Source organism: Hippoglossus hippoglossus, chromosome 13 (genome assembly GCF_009819705.1).
Source record: "Hippoglossus hippoglossus isolate fHipHip1 chromosome 13, fHipHip1.pri, whole genome shotgun sequence".
Lineage (NCBI taxonomy): Eukaryota > Metazoa > Chordata > Actinopteri > Pleuronectiformes > Pleuronectidae > Hippoglossus > Hippoglossus hippoglossus.
In genome coordinates, this window is record NC_047163.1 from 24,108,058 (window position 1) to 24,128,239 (window position 20,182).

The 20,182-nt window shown below is 42.8% G+C and overlaps 1 protein-coding gene across 2 annotated transcripts in view; it reads left to right on the plus strand.

The window, feature by feature from the left end:
• Positions 1-20,182, plus strand: part of lsamp (limbic system associated membrane protein) — a 607,348-nt gene that overhangs the window by 129,436 nt on the left and 457,730 nt on the right. The window contains exon 1 of one of the 2 annotated variants that reach the window (XM_034604931.1): positions 15,472-15,683. The exons of the other annotated variant lie outside the window; for it this stretch is intronic. Coding sequence (XP_034460822.1) covers positions 15,620-15,683 — 64 coding nt within the window. The 5' untranslated portion in view covers positions 15,472-15,619. Of the gene's footprint in view, positions 1-15,471; positions 15,684-20,182 lie in introns of those variants that run through there. 2 annotated transcript variants of the gene reach the window in all.

A 20,182-nucleotide genomic window follows, 5' to 3' on the forward strand; every position in this document is an offset into this window, starting at 1 on the left:
TAATGTTGATGAGAGAAGGGGAGGACTGTGAGTGTGTGATCAGTACGACAGAGCAGCTAACGAGGAGGGTTATGTTGGTCTGTTGTTTACAACCTGTGGAGGTTTGTCGACAGCACAGAAGCTGTGAAGCGCAGATGTTTTCCTCCCTGTCACCCCAGAGGTGTGGTTGTTAGTCCAACACTAACACTGGGGGGGATTAAACTGGTATGGGTAATTGACTATGTGCAGGGGAATTGAACATGCAACCATCTGAAGTCAGGATCCTCTTGACCAAACTCGCGACTCCAATATTCATCGTCACAACAGAATGATACATTTAAGTTCAGTGACACACATTGGTTTGTTCACTGGTCCATCATGTTACTAAACTTTTTGCTCAGACGTACACATCTGTGTCACAGGTTGCGTTCAGTAATGAAAACTTTCATTCATGCTCAACATGATATAACATGTATATGAATATACATGTTATACATGTTATATCATGCTTGGACAGAACCAAGCCTTCTGTCCGTGCTCCGTACAAACAGAGTAGTACCACAGGAAGTCATGGGGGGCAGTGTAGCCAATAATTCAAGTGAGACGACCAAAAGACAAGAGGAAAAAATGTCCACAATGTTTACAGCTCGGACACTTTTGCGTCTTTTCCCAGGGGGCACATTATCACGACCTTCTCTACTGTCGCCATGCTTGTTGTTGTCATGCACTCTCGACTCTGCACTGCCCTCCAGTGGGAGCATCTCTTAACAGCTATGCCAACATAAAGAACAAATGGAAGTATGTAGGCAGCGTTACGCCATTTGAAAAGGACATATCTCTTTTTGTAGGTAAAAGCAGCATAACTGGGCGTTTACAGCAGTTCAGGTGTCTTCAGCAGCTTCGATAAGACGTATTGACTCGAGGGATTAGCTTCTTGTGTATAAAGCACTAAATGCTCTCGCACCCGGACAACCCCCAGAGCAGCTCAGTGCTTATGAGCCCAGCAGGTCTCTCAGGTCGTCCCACACAGGCCTGTTTCCAGGATTAAAGTGAAGTGTGGGGAAGCCTCTTCTTTCGCTCCCATGATCCGGTCTCTTGCCAGGCGACCTCAGACCTGCTCCAGTGTTTACCTCCGCTAATAGAAAATATAAAACGCTGCTTTTCTCCTCCGCTCTTGAGCAGCTTCTTCTCTGCTATTTTCTCCCTTTGTGTCGTTTGACAAAGATTATATTTTGCGTGTGTGTCTGAGTTATTGTGGCTGAGTCAGGGCTTGATGAGCATTAATAGGCTCAGTTTAATCCTCTTTTTGTGGTCTGCTGTTTTCAAAGCACACTGAGTTGGCCTGTGTATAAAACTCAACATTAATGGGGAGGCGTTCCTTGGCTGGCTCTCATGTGCAGCTCGTGTTCCTCCTCTTCACTGTCTCCATCATGTGAGGAGGCTCTTCTCCAGACCACAGCGTAGTGCATCATCATCATCATCATCATCATCATCATCATCATCATCGCCGCTGGAATTCTTTATGGAGACGTTATTTCCAGCTCCCTGCAGTGAGCTCCACAGTGCTGCTGGACACCTGCTGTGCTTCTTTGAACGCAGCTCCCTCCCTGTTGTGGGATTCGTTCACAGTCTTGTTTGTTTTCTAATTAGCAGTGTGCGTCCAATTAATGAAGATAACGCTGCACAGTTTTAGTCTCATGTTCTCCTCAATAATTATACAAAATGCTTCTCGTCTTGAAGCTTATTAGGGCAGATTGCAGAATATATTTAATACAGTTTGGTTTCAAAATGAGACTCATGTAACGCACACTTTCAACAGGATGGCCTTTCTGCAGACTTTTCCAAAGGGAATTACCCAGAATTCTTAGTGGTGTGACATTGGTCAACATACCAAACTGAAAAAAGGTCCCATTCCCAACGTTGACATTGCAAGACAGCAAAAATGTTTTCATACAAGTATAAATACACAGCTCCGTGTGGAAATAATAGCCAGAATGTGTGCAGTTACACGTTTTATTCATTTTTAAGTTTTGCATAATGACAGCAGCTTGGACTATGAGATCAGGTGGTGGGTCCCTCGAGCACCTTGGCCCTAAAGATAATAAAGGTAATCTGGTGCAACGCGCTGCCTCATTCCTCTTGATACCATTTCAGCAGGCGAGCATGACCGAGGCTCAGTCAGCTATGTTAGTGAAGCAGCAGGAGCTGGTCTACTTCATGGACTCCTGTGGTTCACAGTGTTATTCATCACACATGAGCTTCTCCTGCTCTCATCACAACAGGTTTGCCGTGGAAACTAAAAGCTCTTTTAGTCACATTGTTTCTTAACTTTAATATTTGTAAAGAGTTGAAATCCTGGAAGGGTTTCTCTAAACCGTGACGCCTCATCCCTTACTGTGACAGAGACACTGGAAATATCAATGAAGATAAACTGTGAACTTTAGTGCATTTACTGCTGTTTGATGAATATCAGTGTTTTCACTGATGTTCCTGAAGCACACATGGCAGACGGCTGTGGGGAACTGGTTCCTGTAATAAGTTCCAGGTGCAGGTTCAGACGTCTGCAGAGAGAAAGAGACTTGACTTGTTTGTTTCATGTATAAACATCATATAGAATCCTAATGTGAGGACACTGAAGCTCTTACCATCACCAGGTTTCTCTATAAAACTCTTATGATGTGTTTGGAAAGTGGCTAATGAACATTTAAACAAGAACAGAAGGAAAAACACTGACAGAAAAATGTCTGTTTTCATTGACGTGTAAATGACTTTTACCAGGATTATGCAAAAGGTAATGCACCAACTTTTGAACCAGACTCCATGGAGGAGGGGACATCTGTTCTGTTTTTGTTTTCAACCTTTCCTTTATCATCTTTCAATTTTTTTGTAAATTTCTCAGGAAATAACACGAAGATCTTTATGAAAGAAAAGAATCAGGCATGTGAAGAGAGCTAATACTTTTGAACAGGTGCAATGTGGTTTGCAGCAGATGTATCTGATCTCAAATATATGCATAGGAAATATGGTTAAACAAAATAAATGCTTATCCGATTTTTTTGCTCTCTCTAAGTGCTCTTCTCTTTTGTTGGTGTTTTTGATCAGGCTGTTGGTTTTCCCTGTTTCCTCTCACAGCAGATCCCAGCAGGTGTGTGTGTGTGTGTGTGTGTGTGTGTGTGTGTGTGTGTGTGACAGCTCTACCATCAGATTGTTGAGCTTGTGTTGTAGCTGACAGGTGAGGGGTTGTGTTATCAGTCTGCACTACTGGACACTCATATTTAATAGACACCCTCGGGCTGAAACTCTGGAGCAGGAGGAACTGCAGGAGTTACATGTGTTTGTTCAGAGCCACTGGCAACATCACATAAGAGGAGCTGTTCTCTCTATGTGTGTGTGTGTGTTTGTGTGTGTTTGTGTGTGAATGAATCACCTAAAAGAGCCCAAGTTAGTTTCCTCTGCTGTCTGCTCCTTATCTTTTCACTCTCGGTAATAATGAAGCAGCAGTTGTGTTCATCGCCACTGAGCGGTCGTGCTGAGCTGATGAATATTTGTGCGAGTGGACATGTAGCTTCCAGCTGTGGTGGCTGTCAGCAGGACAGATGTGCTGGTGTGGAGGGTGAACTGGGTCCAGTCGGCTCCATAATGACACTGCACTGCTGGGAGCTCAGTGAGGCTACAAGGCTATTGGACAGCACTGCAGGGACTGCTCAGAGTGTAGGAGAGTACACTAACACACACACACACACACACACACACACACACACACACACACACACACACACACACACACACACACACACACAGAGGAATAATCACTGAGTGAAAGTTGCCATTTAGTGACCAGAGTCAGTAGTGATGTTTGTGCTGTTAGTATTGATCATGTTCAGACTGTGGCTACGCTCCTGTAGAGCGTTTATCACAGGAAACAGTTGGACTGGTCGGAGCAGGAAAATCACTGGTGACACTAACACTGCTAACAGCAGCCACCGTTAATCTTAGCAAGTCCGGCTGCTTTGTTTTCACACAACACTTACAGCTTCAGTTTTATTTTTCCTGCTTGCCACCTGACAGCTAAATGAGCGCTGTTTTTCTTCATTAAATGAATTTACCGTCGGGACAGAAACTTGACGGTGAAACAGTTTCTCCCTTACTACCTGATTAGTATTATTGTCTCAGTCCAATAAAGGTACACACACACACACACGTTGCTATTATTTTTGTATTGTATGTGACACCAAAAACATTCCCATGGTTACTTTAGAGACAGAGTACAATCCTTGCACGCACCTGCTGCAGCAGCTGTTTTGTATTTCTTATAAACGTGGATTTGGACACATTTGCCCCATGTGCTTTCAACCATGTGCTGAGATCATTAAAATAAATCACCTCGATGTTCATTCTTTCTCCAGCTTTGCCGCTCAGAGCTGAGGAGCCTGGTGTTTAACACCAATCTGATTTCCCACTAATCTAATCAAAGCTGTTAGAGTGAAGCAGCTGCAATCATGGTCATTGATAGGGCCTGATCTACTAAGATCCCAAATAAAGAGTGCTAAAGTGTGTGTGTATTATAACAGGTGCAGGTTTGGTTGGTGGGCGTTTTTGAGGGTGATCCACTAAAAATAATTGCGTGAATGATAACAGGTGCAAGCATGGTAGAAGCAGTCGTATTTAGATGAGTGTTTTGCATGTGTTACTGGTTTTCACCATGGAGCGTTTCGGAGAGCAGAGTGGCCGCAAGCTCAAAGCGAGATTTAATGCCATGGGATTGGAGGTGTTAGTGTAAGAGGCAAACAAACATGTTGTTGAGCTGCAGCAAAGAAATACTAATACAACTCAAAGAAATGCGATATGGGAGAGTATCTGTGAGGAGGTTAATGCTGCTGGGAAAAACAAAAAGAACAACCGATTTAATAAAGAGAAAATGGCAGGACATAAGAAGAAGAAATTGCTCATAATAAAGACTCGGCAAATAAAACTGGTGGGGGGGGGGGCGGTGGAAGAGATGCCTCTGCCCAATATTGAGCAGCAGGTGCAGTTCACTTTCTGTGGCACGACACTCGGGCCATTGTAGCGCACACCAGGCAGCTGGTCAGCGCTGTATCTGGTCTGACGGTGGCCGTCAGTGCCAGAAATGTGGTGCGACATTTCCCAGTGCTGCAGAACGTCATCGTGTCATGTGACCATACGTTATTGCAGTAGTGAGACAGCTGCAGTCAGACAATGCAGTTGTTCTCTTCAAGCTGCTGAGCACCACCTCTGTGATGACACAACGAATATGCATGACGTGACTTTTATTTTGTTTTTTAAACAGATCAATTATCAGCTGTTATGTAGAGGATAAGATGCAGCCTCTTTGATCTCCTGATAGTCAGGCCATGTATTTACACATGGTCACTTACTATTTTAAATTTTCAGCTGTAAAACTGTTTCTTATGAAGTGTATTTTATTCTTTAGATGCATTTTTTTTACGACTAGGGACAGCAAGAAATGAGAAATATAGATTGTCATTTCTTTTCTTGAAGAGACATAACAAAATTAACATGTTCTTTTTCTAACAATATGTATTTTCCTCTATAACCATGACACCATCATCCTGTATACTTTTATTAAAAAGTAATTTGATTCATTTGGATACGAAGAGACTTGAGATCGTCTGTTGTTGTTGCCTCACTGGCGCTAGGAGAGGTCAACAGTGTCCCACTTGACTTTATGTCGGCAGATCTAGTCACACGCAGTCACACCAAGTCCGACTGGAACACACCTATAGACTGTGCAGCGTTCATGTGATCTCTCGGTGGTAAAGATGACAAAGAGTCCAGTGATAACTGAAGTTGAGCATATGAATAATTCCTCTCACCGATACTGTTTTGTATTAATCCTACTATTTAATTCCATTCCATTCTAAAGCTGATGCGGAGGCCGTCCAACAGAGTCACATTCCGCCAAATAAAATCCTGTTTACATGACTGTTTGACACAGGCTTTGCTCTGTGAACAGATTGTATTGGTTCAGCCACTGATCCTGTCAGCTCAGCACACTGTGATCTGAATAGTGCTGCAGCCGCGACGAGCCCGTTCAACCACACACTTCTGTTCCCTGTCAGGAGTAACACCACCACCTCTTCTTCTGTGTGGAGGGTGAAGAACAGCTAGGGAGGATTGTATCACAACCTGTGTTAGCATCATGCTACATAAGATGAGCTATATCAGAGATTACATTAATGAAGTTGTAATGTTGTAAGAAAATAAAACTAATGTTACAATACATTTGTAATTAAAAGATGTGTGATTTTAGAGGGGGGATATCAGAAGAATTACGAATTGCGTTAAATTACAATCTAAGTCTTATAATATTATGACTTCATTTTCAATTACGACTCTTCATCAAACTTCTATCGAAAAAATATGTGTGGTATAACCAGATGTAATGCAGCACTATGATTTTTTTTGGGTAAAGCCCGAAACACACACAGCAATCCCTGACTCATGTTTGACACTATGACATCTGTGACTGTACCAACAACAGCAGCCTCCGACATATTTCAACAATTGTTTCTGTCAGACACAGTTTGATTTTTTCACTGTGAGGATCAGAGGGAATACTTTCATGGTTTAGGAAACTGTGTGTTTAGGAAACTGTGTGTTTGTGTGTGTGTGTGTGTGTGTGTGTGTGTGTGTGTGTGTGTGTGTGTGTGTGTGTGAGTGTGTGAGTGTGTGTTTGTGTTTGACTTGTACAGAGGCTGAACTGGAGCGACGCCTGCGAGCTAGTTCAGGCAGCCAACTCCAGCTGCGCTGCTCCAATCATGTGACATACATCATGTGACATACCTCACTCTCCACAACCATCTATAATACACGCCCACCTTATCAGGTGGTCTATTTAAGCAGAGAGAAATTTCCCATCATCCCCTTTGCTCGCACTGCTGCTGCAGTATTGCTACCAGTAGCTTCAGCCCCTCCACCACCCCAGCATCCACCTGTAGGCTCCGACAGGGGGGGGGTCACAAGTATTTGCTCATCACTCCCATCATTCCTGTGGAAACATATGGGGGAGTGATTAAGTTGGAGCCTAGACACCAAACACTAAACCTGTTCTACTGCTGCAATAAAGGTTTGAACGTGAGTTGTCTGACTGAACTGGGCTTCATGTCTTTGTCAGGGAGCTGAAGAGGCTGATGATGTCCGTCTGCTAACTGCAGCTAGAAATCACTGTCTCGTGTCTCTGTGTTTCCATCAGCTCATAATAAAACCTTTTTACCAACAATGAAAAGAAAACAAGTGGATGAAGCTTCCTCACTCAGTGTTGACGCTCACCCTCGTCTGTTGTACACTTTACCGTCGCCATGGTATCTCGAGCAGTGATTGTTCTAAACCTGCCTGTTTGTAATGGACTGTTTGTTTGGCCTGTGGTGATGCTGGTTGAAGTTTTTATTCTGAAGCTGTTAAAGTGACCTGCAGTAATTGAGCCGTGGCAGGTAAATACCGTCTGCTGGACTCAGTCCACAGAGCCTGAAGCTGCACCACAGCTGCTGCACAAAGAGCTGTTCACCTGTTTATTCAAAGTTTAATGAAGCTCGACTCAGTACTAGAAAATCAGCTGTTGTTGTCGCCATCAACAACGTTACTTTGTGTCCCAGCTGTCGCTGCTGCAGCGCGCTAGTCACCTGTTTATTCAAAATGGATTCACATTGAACGAATCGTCCAAATGACACTGCATTCGACACTGTACCTCTTTGGGACCTAAATAATTCACCTGCCGAGTGTGAAGCCGATGAAGCGGTTCTGGAGATATGCATTCCACATACAGACAGAGATTTCTGTTAAAAGCTGCAGCTTCAGTGAATCCATCTCTAACCTGCAGCTCTTTCTTATGAAGAGTCGGTGACAGGCAGCTGAGTGGAACCAAGCAGAGAGAAGTCAGTCATTGTGACGTCGCCTCCACACACACAGTCCTCACACACACGTACAAACACATGACTGCAAATGTTAATGTCAAAGTTCTGTTTTGAACTTTTGAGAGACTTCATGTGTTTGGACATTTTGAAAATACTTTTGGGACATTTGATTGACTTGAAAGACTCTTTTTTTGACAAACTTGCTCCACAAAAGAAATCCTACTACAGAAGAAAAATCTGAAAGCTGACGTTTCAGACAATGCAGCAGAGTGAGGGCGAGGTAAACAGCTGCAGCTGGAGCGCAGGAAATCTGTCCAAGCAACAACACATCTGAGCAGCACATAGTTTGAGCACAAGCAGAGCAAATCTAAGAACACGCAGTGGCTATTTGAGTGCAAGCGCAGGGTTTTGCATGAAGAAATTCCAAAATCTGAACTTAAAATAAACTGATGACCACACTTTTGATTAAAGATTGGGGAAAAACACCCAAAAGGTATCTGGTGATTTTCACTGGCTGAGCTGAGTCACTGTTGGATTTTAAACCTTTTCTTCTACAATTTTCTCTCCCTCTGTTTTTGTCAGTGCTGAGTCACCTGTGACATCAGATTTGTAGAAAATGTGTTTTTATTTTCTCTCTGTTTTCACACCTTCTCCTCCAGTCCTTCCTCTCTTTGTTTTTGTTACTTTTTATTGTCTGCGTGAAGTCTTCAGCGTCTTTCTCCGTAAAGTTTTTCCACCAAACCGTTCACTGTAGTTTTTTTCTCTGACTGCAGTCGACTGGGACAGGAAGTGCAAACAGCTTCCAGCAGCTTGATTGGCTGGACTGAAGTAGATCACCTGCCTGTGTTTGTTTGTTATCTCATTCCGACGCCTTGACTGTAAGACGATACAGTTCATGACAGCACTGTTAATAAAATATGTTTTATTAAAAACACTTTAACGCAAAATTAAAGTTTCTGTTTTGTCAATTAGTAAAATTGCAAGAACATTTTTTATTTACATTCCAATCATAAAAAAGAGCAAAACCTTCAATAATAATAGCAGTAAGAATTTTGTATTTTACCTGAACTTGAAAATTACATTTTAACCATATAATGTTTATTCTTGCATATTTAAGTGAAATAAAAGACTTACAATCAAATTAATTATTTTAACAGATTCAAACTTTCAGATTAAACTAAGTAAATTTACAAAACAAGACCACTAAACATGGAGATGTACCATGGACTCATACTCATACGCACGCACAAACACACACACACACACACACACACACACACACACACACCTCATCTCTACTCCAGAAACCCTGATTACATCATTACATTATCATTTACATCATTTTAATGCTTCACGTTTGGCTGTATGTGTGTTCATTATGTACGTTTATCTGTATCTATGTTTTATGTCAATCTTTTCTGGTGACTATTTCACAAATAAAAGTTTAAAAAATGTACAAATTGAAACCATGGCGATGATAATGGCGTCTGATTGTCGTCTCGTGTTCGGCCTCGATACTTATTGATGGTGGGATTAGTCACGAGCAGAGAGTCGGACAGGATGTGGAGCAGACATGGGTGGTTGAGGGAAGATGATGTCACAGTGCATTTGCAGCGTGTTGTGTAAAAACATGGCAGAGGGAGCGATGGGCACTTGGAGGCTGCTTGTGCTTTGTCTAATGCTTTCAACTGTCAGTGTCCGTTGTGGCCAAAGTGCATGCATTTAACCAACACTGATACATAGTCCTGACTCGGATATTTGGGGTCAACATCTGTACTCGACATAAGGACAACAAAGGTCACTGGCCTGTTCATCGTGGATACTTTCTTTATGTTTCCAGTGTAGCACAGAGATGGTGCTGCACACATGCATCGGGTATTCATTAGAGTTTCCCTCTATTTTATAAAGAGAAACTGCTTCTCAACTCAGAACATTTGTGACATATGTATTTTGTTAACACAAGATTTTAAGGACCTCAGTTGACAATTGAACACAATTTATTATTAGAAACAGCAAGATCACGATGTCATCTCTCTCTCTCTCTCTCTTACACACACACACACACACAGGATGGGGTTTAGATCATGGTTTGGGCTCGGGGCTGGATATGGAGACTGGACGTGATTGGGGGCGGAGAGGGAGGATCACTGAAATCACAGCTGACAGACAAAGAGAGAGAAATAGTTTAAATTTGACAGCCACAACATCATTGGATGAGTGTGATTGTGGCAGAATCTGATTGGATTATCAAAAACAGTCAGAGCTGGTTAGAGAGGAAGAGAATTGTGAAAGAATACCTGATTGAACCTAAGCTTAGCTGTGAGTTGATTTATGAGTCGATATTAAAGAGTAATTCAAACTTAAAGTGGAGGGAAACTATTGTATACATTAACAGCACAGTGACATTATTACTGTCTTTTCACACCGATGAATGAGATATTAGATTTTTATTGTAACTACATTTATTCCGAACTGTTGTGTCCCCTCAGTGTCTGTTTCTTTCTAAATTCCTTGTTCTTGTTCTAGACGGTTGAACACTGACACCAACAGTCCAAATAAAAGTCCCATGATTCAGTTTGATCGTCTGTCTTCCTCCTCTAACTGTCTATGAAGAGACGCTGCAGCTGGTGACTGTCCACAGCAAAGGAGCTGCTGTAATGGAGAGCAGGGGAAGTAGAAAGAGACTCTTCTAAATTACTAAGTCTTAATTGCAGTTCTTTATGTAGATGTAGACTAGATATTTCAGGAAGTTTCTTTTAATATATGAATAAAGGCCCAGCGACAGAGACCGACACACTTTTTTTTAACTGGATCTGAAGCAGATCCCGATGCTCTGTTCTACAGCCACTGGTTCTCTGTCAGAGTGTTATTAAAACCAGGTCTTTAAGGAGTCGCTCACAGCTTTTGTGTGTCGGTGCAGAGCTGCAGAATAATAAGAGCAAAAACAGTCATAAATCAAAGGCTCTCAGCAGAGTCCCAGGTAATCAGCTGGGGTCTGCTGTGATGGAAAGCTCTGGGAGGGAGTCACTAGAAATAGACGGAGGAGCTCTTTATTCAGGACAGAGACCAACAGCAGAGGAAACTAGAGCTCCAAGAGTCATTAGCATCAGGGAAGAAGAGTGTGCAACTTTCACTGTAAATGATCCACTGCTGGAGGTCACCGCTCGGAGTGGAGAGAGAGCCGTGCACTGTGCTGTCACATTTACAAGTTAAATCAATACACACCATGATACTTGATGGATGAACTGTGGAGCAGGAAACGTTCCCTCTCTGATCTCCGACATCTTCCAGTCCCAAGAGTCTTTGCTTCAGTTTCTGACAGTTTCTGAAAACAACAATAGTTCCCAGACAAATTTAAATTAAATTTTGTGTGCGCTCGCGAGCTTGAACACTGCTCAGAGGAGGATATCAGAGGACTTTTAGGCTTAAAACTTGGTTTAAATGAAGAAGCGGTCCCATTACTTTTGTATTGGATTTGGCTGCTACACTGTTTACTGTTTACCCCTGAGACTCCAAACGTGTTTTGTGGACTGTAACACTTCACCCACCCCTCCAACTACATAGTGGTGAGTAGATAATGAGGGAATTTTCCTTTTTTGGTGAACTATCCCTTTAATTCCAGTGAATTGACTAATGTGCAAGCGCAGTGCGAACATGTGAATGTATCGTGTCGATATGTTGAAGCTCCTTTCTAGCAGATAACAAGAAGCAGCTGGCGAACAGCACCTGTGTACAACCTACACAGGTGCCAACATTATAGCTGCAGCTGTATGGTCTGTGTTATGCTGTGTTGGGGGGGTTCTGACTGCGTGAACTGACTGGAAACACCTTTTCTCAAGAAGTGTCTGATTTTTGGACAGGACACGTTGAACTTGTGTGAGTAACTTGTCTGTGTGTGTGTGTGTGTGTGTGTGTGTGTGTGTGTGTGTGTGTGTTTGCATGTGTCTCTGTGTGAGTTGTACTGTATATGTTTGTGTGTTGTATGTGTGTATGTGTGTTTTTCTCTGTGAGTGTTTGTGTGTGCATGTTTCTGTGTGTGTAATTATGTCTGTGTGTGTATGCGTTGTAAGTAAGTGTGTGTGTGTGTGTGTCAGTCTGTGTGCTACATGTATGAGTTGAATGTGTGCATGCGTGCACGTGCATGCTTGCTCTCTAACTCCGCTGTTTAATGGAATCTGAACGTAATTTGCTGTAAGTTGTTTTATATATTTTTCAATTAAAAGGTTCGTTTGGAACAGATATGTCGCGCGAGCACAACTAAAGCTGTTGGTTTTAATGTAAATGATGAAGTGGATCAATAATCTGGCTTCAGTTCACCACCTCACGTCAGCATCGCCACTTCCCCATCTCCAAAATGTTTGTACGCATTGGCCCCGTTTTGTGCGTACGCAACGGTTAGAAATGAAACACCAGAGCTCTGTCTCCACTGATCTGAGCTCTGTGCTCTGCTGCTGCTCTGCCTCTGTCCATGGTGCTGACTGCACGACGATCAGCAGGGTCTCAGTTCACCACTGAGATCCATCATCCAACACCTTCTTTCATTCATCCACACTGTTCTGTTACAAAAGCTGCTTCTTTCATTCATCATGGAGGATTCCCACTGTGTGACAAGAACAAATAAACAACAGGTTCACTACAGAGGCCACAGAATGTGACTTTTCACAGGATTTTAACGAGACAGGAACAGGAAGTCAGTGTCTGCTAACACTGCAAGGAGCATCACATGGGCTGTGTCCAAATCACTCACTAATCAATATATAGTGAACTGGCCTTTTAGTGCTGTCTGAACATTAAGTGATTTTTTAAAACCCTATACCATGGGCTCATTGTCTCATCGTAAAAAAGTTGTGTTCAGCCGGTGGTCATTAACCGAGCAATACATCCCATCATGCACTGAGCCCACAGCATTGACGGGGGGAAAAACATCTCAGCCTTCCCTCTATGACGATTGTACTGCTTATTCTTAACAAAAATATCTGAAATAAACAAGAGGATAAAGACAGCCGCCATTTTATGGACTGATTTTAAAACTGTGTGATTTGACGTCTCTAATATTTTTTTATGACCGGTAGGAGACGTGTTGTGGCAGTAAACCATGTAATAAGAGCAGAGCAGCGCATCACAGCACAAACTGCATAAAAATGTTTATTTCTACATTTAAATATGATCATTTATTCAGCATTTTACCTAAACATATTAATACTTAGTGTAAAATAAACATTCAGAATATCAAGGATTTTCCCTCTGGCAACATTAATGTAGTTTCCAAAAGTTTTTTTTTTGCCGATGAGCTCATATAGTCCTCTACATAGAAGTCTCTAGAAAGTGAGTAGGGGTTTGTGAATGAGTGGATGATTACCGATACAGCCAAGGCCAACCGTGATTAATAAATTATCTCCCTGGTGATTAATAAATGATCATCCCACATGTTTCCGTATTTCCTGTCACAGTCACACGTTTCATCAACATCAGCTCGAGTTTCTTTTTTACACTGACATCCAAAGGTTTGCTGGAGAACAGAAACGGTGTGGCGATGAATCATGAAACAAGAGTCTTAGAGGTCAGGAGCAGCGAACTCAGTGTCCAGCAGAAGACACGAGTGGACGGCACTCTGACAAATGACTCAGCGTATTCTCTTTGATGAGGAAATGTCACGAGGAGGACGAGTGATTCCTCTGATTGCAGAAGTGTAATAGTGGATTTGAGTGGATTTTAGTCTTTGTTTTGTGTCAAATACACACAAGCACACATGCGGGGAGAGAGAGAGAGAGAGAGAGAGAGAGAGAGAGAGAGAGAGAGAGAGAGAGAGAGAGAGAGAGAGAGAGAGGGCGTGCATAATTTTTCATCTTCAACAAGTTTTACGACAGATTGCATACCCTCACACACAATTACAAAGAGAAAATGGAAGCACAGAGGACATACTCAGTCGCACACACAATCATGGGTGATGAATACTGTATGAAGGCCAAAAGAGTCTATACAGAAATCCTTTTCACTTCATCCACATGAACAGCGACTTCTGCAGGTTTGACTCGGACTCGAAGCAGACTTGACTCTTTCTCTCTGGGACTCAGCAGTGTCACTTCTCTGACTCTGACTGCAAACTGTATTTTCCATCCCGTTGTTTTGATGGGATTCACTCTCACCTTTGCTTTGTTTCCCTTGCTGCCGACACGTTCTCATGAAAACAGCTTATTATTCTCTGCTGAGCCTGACGTACAAATGAGCAGTGCTGCAGAAGCAGGTAGAGAACGTAAACAGACTCTTCAGTCCACCTGTGCCGTGTGGTCTCGTGGGCGGAGGCTTCACAGATGTTTGCTCAAATTAATCTAAAGTGAGAACAAAGAAACAGAAAAAAATACAAATATAATAATAGAAAAGCTGAGTTCAAGCAGCCGAGTCTCTTCTGTGTGAGGACAAAGATAAAAAAAAACAAGTGAAGCTCACAGCATGTACTGTCATGATGGAAACACCTGGTGGAGGATCAAGCTCTTTTATACCTGTGAACTTCTTTGTGCTTTCTCTCCTGTGTTGTTAATAGTGTTTAAATGAAATATAACCATTATTTAAATGAATGTGCGCTGCTGTTTAACACAGGCCTGTTACTGCGCAGTGAATGGTATAATAACAGCTGCTCTCCTGCAGATGTTCTCACTCCAGCTGGAGTCAATAATAAAAGGTTAAGAACCAGCGTCAGTGGCTCTGAGAAAAGCCAGTGGAATAAATGTGATCAGGTCAGGATTTCTTCACCCGTGTGCACACAGATAACTGGCTTTCTCCAATGAGACCAACTAGGCCGACTTCACTTTGACCTCTGACATGCATATTGGTTCACTACTCTACATAAGGGACCAAGCAGCTACTTTAGATACACTCGAAGGACTCTATACTCAAAGGACACACTTTTTATACTTTAATTAGCTGTCAAAAGAAAAGAAATAGACACAAATATTATTCAGAGAAAATTGTTACTTTTCTTAAGATAAGATAAGATATGAATAACTATACTGATCCCATGAAGGGAATACACAATGAGTGAGGGGACAGAGAGAGAGAGACAGTCTTTCACTTTCTCTCCAAAAACACAAACACACACCTGAGGGTTTAGGACAGAGGGTGATGGACCTTGTTTAAGCCCTATGAGACAAATTGTGATTTGTGAATATGGGCTATACAAATAAAATTCGATTGATTGATAAATTGATGTTTCTGCTTCTATCTTAGTAAGGACCCAAATTGGCATAATGCATTCCCTAGTCCCTAAACTTAACTTAAACCTAATTCTAACCCTAAAACAAGCTCTTAACTCTCAAACAGCCCATTGCAAAAGTGAGGACCGGTCAAAAATGTCCTCACTTTCCAAAAAATGTCCTCACTCTGTAGGGTCTATGCTTTAAATGGTCCTCACAAAGGAATAAGTACAGGAACGCACTCTCTCTTTCTCCCTCTCTCTCTCTCCTCTCTCTCTCTCTCACACACACACACACACACACACACACACACACACAGAGTGGGTGCAGGTGTCGGTAGGGGGCGCTCATGTCCGTGTGAAAGCAGCAGCCGTAGCAGCAGCAGTAGAAGCGGTGACACAGTCTCCAGCTCTTCACTCCATCAGCACCGTTCACTCTGGGATTTCTTCCTCCGCTCGGGCTTCATATCTGCGCCGCTGTCTCTTGTGGAAATTACCCGGCGCACAAGGAGCTTGGTCGGGCAGAGTGCGGAGCTTTGGCCGCTGACTGAAGGACACCATGCTTTACTTCTGGATACACACCGTGTGGATCCCCGGCGTCGCGCTCCTCTTTGCATTTCAAGGCAAGACCTGGTTTCGTTCTTCTTCCACATTTCATGTCCCGGTGTCTTCCACCGAGTTGGGGGGGAAGTGACAGCTGCCGTGGAGCTGCGCTGTGTCCGAGTTGAAGTGACGCGACTTCCTGAAAACACCTGACATGAGAGAGAGTCCGCGCGCTGAGCTGGTGGAAGAGCTGCTGCTGCTGATCGGTGCTGGAGCAGAGAGTGTGTGTGTGTTCTCCACGTGAAGTTCGTGAGGAGTGTGTGTGTGTGTGTGTGTGTGTGTGTGTGTGTGTGCGCGTGTGTGTGCGCGTGTGTGTGAGATAGAGAGAGGCAGTGTGTGTGTGTTTGCTCCACATGAAGTAAGTGAGGGGTGTGTGTGTGTGTGAGAGATGGAGAGTATATGTGTGTGTGTGTGTGTGTGTTTGCTCCACTTGAAGTTAGTGAGGTGTGTGTGAGAGAGAGAGAGAGAGAGAGAGAGAGAGAGAGAGAGAGAGAGAGAGAGAGAGAGAGAGAGAGAGAGAGAGAGAGATTCACTACAGTCTATGCACAAACATCTGGAGGAACCTCAACTCCACTGAGTGTGAGTGTTTGTGTGCGTGCGTGTCCACTTACTCAGTTTATGTGTGGGTGTCCTTTCTCTTGCTCTCTCTGTGTGAGTGTGTGTGTGTGTGTGTGTGCGTGTGTGTGTTAGAGGACAGGGAGCAGCCTCAGCTCAGCTTTACAAAAGCACCAACATGTGGAGGAGGCTCGACTCTACTTTGTATGTGTGTGTGTGTGTGTGTGTGCGTGTGCGTGTGTGTGTGTGTGTGTGTGTGTGCGTGTGCGTGTGTGTGTGTGTGTGAGAGATGTCCTCCTTGTCTTCCATTTCCCTCCTATAGACATGAGTGAGCTCAGTTTGAGATCAGTATACGATTAAGCCCATAGTGTCTCATGCTTGTTTCCTGTTGTGTCAGCACAATCCTTATTTAAGACCCTACAATGCTCCTGTCTCTGTCTCCCTCCACTGATTTTTATTCGTCTCCTCTCAAATAATGACAATCTTGAAATCAAATGAAGATCCAAAAGAAGACTTGATTGGCTCACACACACACACGAGCCGACCCAATATCAGAAAATTGTCCCACTGATCAAATTGAAGTGTACTCTAAACTGGTTTAATTCTTTTGAACTTGAAATCTGAATCTATTTCTCAGTTTTGATTTAACTTGAAACATACATCTATTTTTACTTTGACAAGGACATCTTATAGTCTCATAGTTTGAATCAGTCATTCATGAGCAATGAGGTTCTCTTTGGCTCTGCTCTTATGGAGGTGAGGAGCCTTATTAGTGATGGGTGTATGTGAGGTGGAGGACATAGAGAGTGTGTGAGGTGGAGAGAGTGTGTGTGAGGTGAAAGAAATTGGGAGTGTGTCTGGGGTGGAGGAAATTGGGAGTGTGTCTGGGGTGGAGGAAATGGGGAGTGTGTGTGAGGTGGAGGACATAGGGAGTGTGTGTGAGGTGGAGGACATAGGGAGTGTATTTGAGGTGGAGGACATAGGGAGTGTGTTTGAGGTGGAGGACATTCTCCATTCAAGCAGACATATTCTTTTTTTTCTTCTATGCGCTTTATTCTAAAAGGGTTAACAAATACATGGTAGATGCAAGACTGTCTACAAATAAGCCCTTGAATGTCAAGTACAGCCAGACTCAGTCCACAAAGGCGATGACAGCATGATGCACGTATGTCATACATTTAGTCCGCTCCCTGAATTACAATATGAAACCAAAAGTAAAGGATATAAAAAAAGACATGAACCTTGGTTCAGACCTTCAGGCATGACGTGCCACTTAGCAGGACAAAGAGAAGAAGGGACAGACGGAGGATGAGAAAGGATCAGTTTCCTCGTCTTTTCTCCTCGACTTAGAGCAATGAAATGTCAGCAGGAGGTCTTGGTGCTCTCCACACAGTGAGTGCCTCCGCTCTGAGAGGGATTGTGGGTGTTTGGGTAATGTTGTGCTGATCGAGCAGCCGATCAGTTTGAGTGAGAAAACACAACCAGATGTTCAGGGTCAGTGCTGGAGTCTCCCCACATTGTGAGTCCGAAGCCTTCGTATGACTGAGGTGTCGCACAAAGTTGTGACACACTGAGACTGATATTTAATCATTTGTGTTGTTGTTTTTCAGTCAAAATGAATCAAAGTTTCCTCAGCTTCCTCCCCAGGCTGCAGGTTTCATCACATCATTTCCTGTAAAAGATTGTTCTTGAGGGATTCTCACATGTTTTGTTGATTCAGACTCTGTGACTCGATAATCCCTGACAACATAAACATCCTTGGTTCATCCAGAGGGGAAGAAGCTGTTTTCAGATAAAAGTAAGGACTTGATGTGTTTGAGCTGAGTGGGACACATACTGTTTATAGTGAGCAGTTCTTTCTGTGGTGCAGAGCTCAGTGGCTCTAATAAATGAGACATGAAAGCATACGTTATTGAATCATTTCTTTTTCTCACAACTTTTGAAACACACGGTTGCAAAGTGCAAATTCAGGTTTTGATCTTTGAAAGCCTCCATTTCTGCGTGCAGCAGCTCAGATGGTGCGTTTCCTTTAAAACTCGATGTTGGAGCTGACTGGATGACAGAGCTGCACACTAATGTGTGTGTATGAATTAGACATGTTATTTTGTGTATATTTGAATGGATAAATGTGTTCACAAAAGAGGACTATGCCCAATAGAAATTCTTCAAGAGTGTTTAGCTGCTACTGAATATGTGGCCCTGTAATAACTCGAGGTCTGTTCATTGAATGGTTTGTGATGTGATGAAAAGAATCAACAGAGTCGAACCTTGTCCTTCAAACCGTGATGCTCCTTGAAGTCAAACCTGCAGAAGCGGAGGTTTAATCAAGACCAAGACGATGAAAATGCACTGTGTGAGATTTGAGGGGGTCTCTGAGCTAAAAAAATGCATCAAGGAACCCCCCATAAAAAGTAATTCTCACCCTTATTTTTATCTATATTGAAAACGTTCTGTTGATGGTTTTTAATTAACATATGACTGCTGATCATGTTTTCAAATCTACTCATTTTGCCCTTATTTCAAAATAAGAGCCGACTGTTAATCAAGATAACTTCCTCTGAGATCAACAAATCAAATCTTCAAACTGCCTTTAAATAATCTAATTCTTAGCTTGAATTGCTGAATTCACATTTGAAGAACAGGACCGTGGACCTGAAATAGTCACACAATGAGAAGTAAGTTTGTGTGTAAATTGCTTCAAAGTCACGTGGACGGTTGATTTTCACTGTGGTGAAGACACATGCAGTGACTCTGACACGTTGTTGTAGTAAATATCACAGATTAGATTTAGTTTGGAGTTTTACCGTTATACTGAACATGTCGGGCAGAGAGAGAGAGTCACACTCTGCACGACCAGAGGGACTGACTGACTTTTGACTTTCTATAGTTTTGAGGACACTCAAAGTATCATCACAACTCATTGCTAAACCTCAACCCTGAACCTTACCTGTGAGGACAGACCAAGATGTCCTGATAATGATCAAAATGTGTCCTCAGAGTCATTGAACAACTGCACAGGAGCACACATTTGATGAGTCTCTGTGGAGAGCGGAGTCAGGTTTGAACTAATACATCAACAGAAGCAGCGACAGCTCATACTGTACTTTGTGGATCGAGAGGAGGAACAACAACAGACTTGTCAGGCTGTCAGTGGAGAGGAAGACAGGATGATAGACTGTGTCACAGAAGAGATAGTGTGTGTGTGTGTGTGTGTGTGTGTGTGTGTGTGTGTGTGTGTGTGTGTGTGTGTGTGTGTGTGTGTGTGTGTGTGTGTGTGTGTGTGTGTGTGTGTGTGTGTGTGTGTGTGTGTGTGTGTGTGTGTGTGTCTTTCTCATCGTCTCTAAGATAAAATAGTTTTAGTCCTATATCAAGTATGTGTCCCATCAGCCTGGATTGATGTTGCCAAGCAGCATCATGTTTTTAGGATCAGCAGCCACACAATGTGTATGTGATGTTATATCATGTATTGCTTTGTTATGTGACTCATTTTCTATGATGGCATCAAATTGGCGCGTTGTTATATCTCACTGATGATAATAATAATAATAATAATAATAATAATAATAATAATACTACATTTTATTTATAAGCGCCTTTCAGAGCGAAGGTCACCTTACATGGCAGATAAAAAACACAGCAACATAAGAAACAATGTATCAAAAACATCAAGAAAATAAATCAAATGAAATGAACAGTGAATAAAAAATGGAAGGCAATCAAACTGAAAAAGCCTGTTTAAATAGATGAGTTTTTACATTTGATTTAAAAAATGGAGAGAGAGTTAGTGTTGCTAATGTCTTGTGGGAGGGATTTCCAGAGGCGGGGGGGGGGGGGGGGGGGGGGGACAGAGCGGCTGAAGGCTCTAGATCCCCTGGTGGACAAACCGGCAGGTGGTACAGTGAGGCTAATGGAAGAAGAAGATCCGAGGCTGCGGGAGGGTGTGTCGACGTGCAGGAGTTCAGAT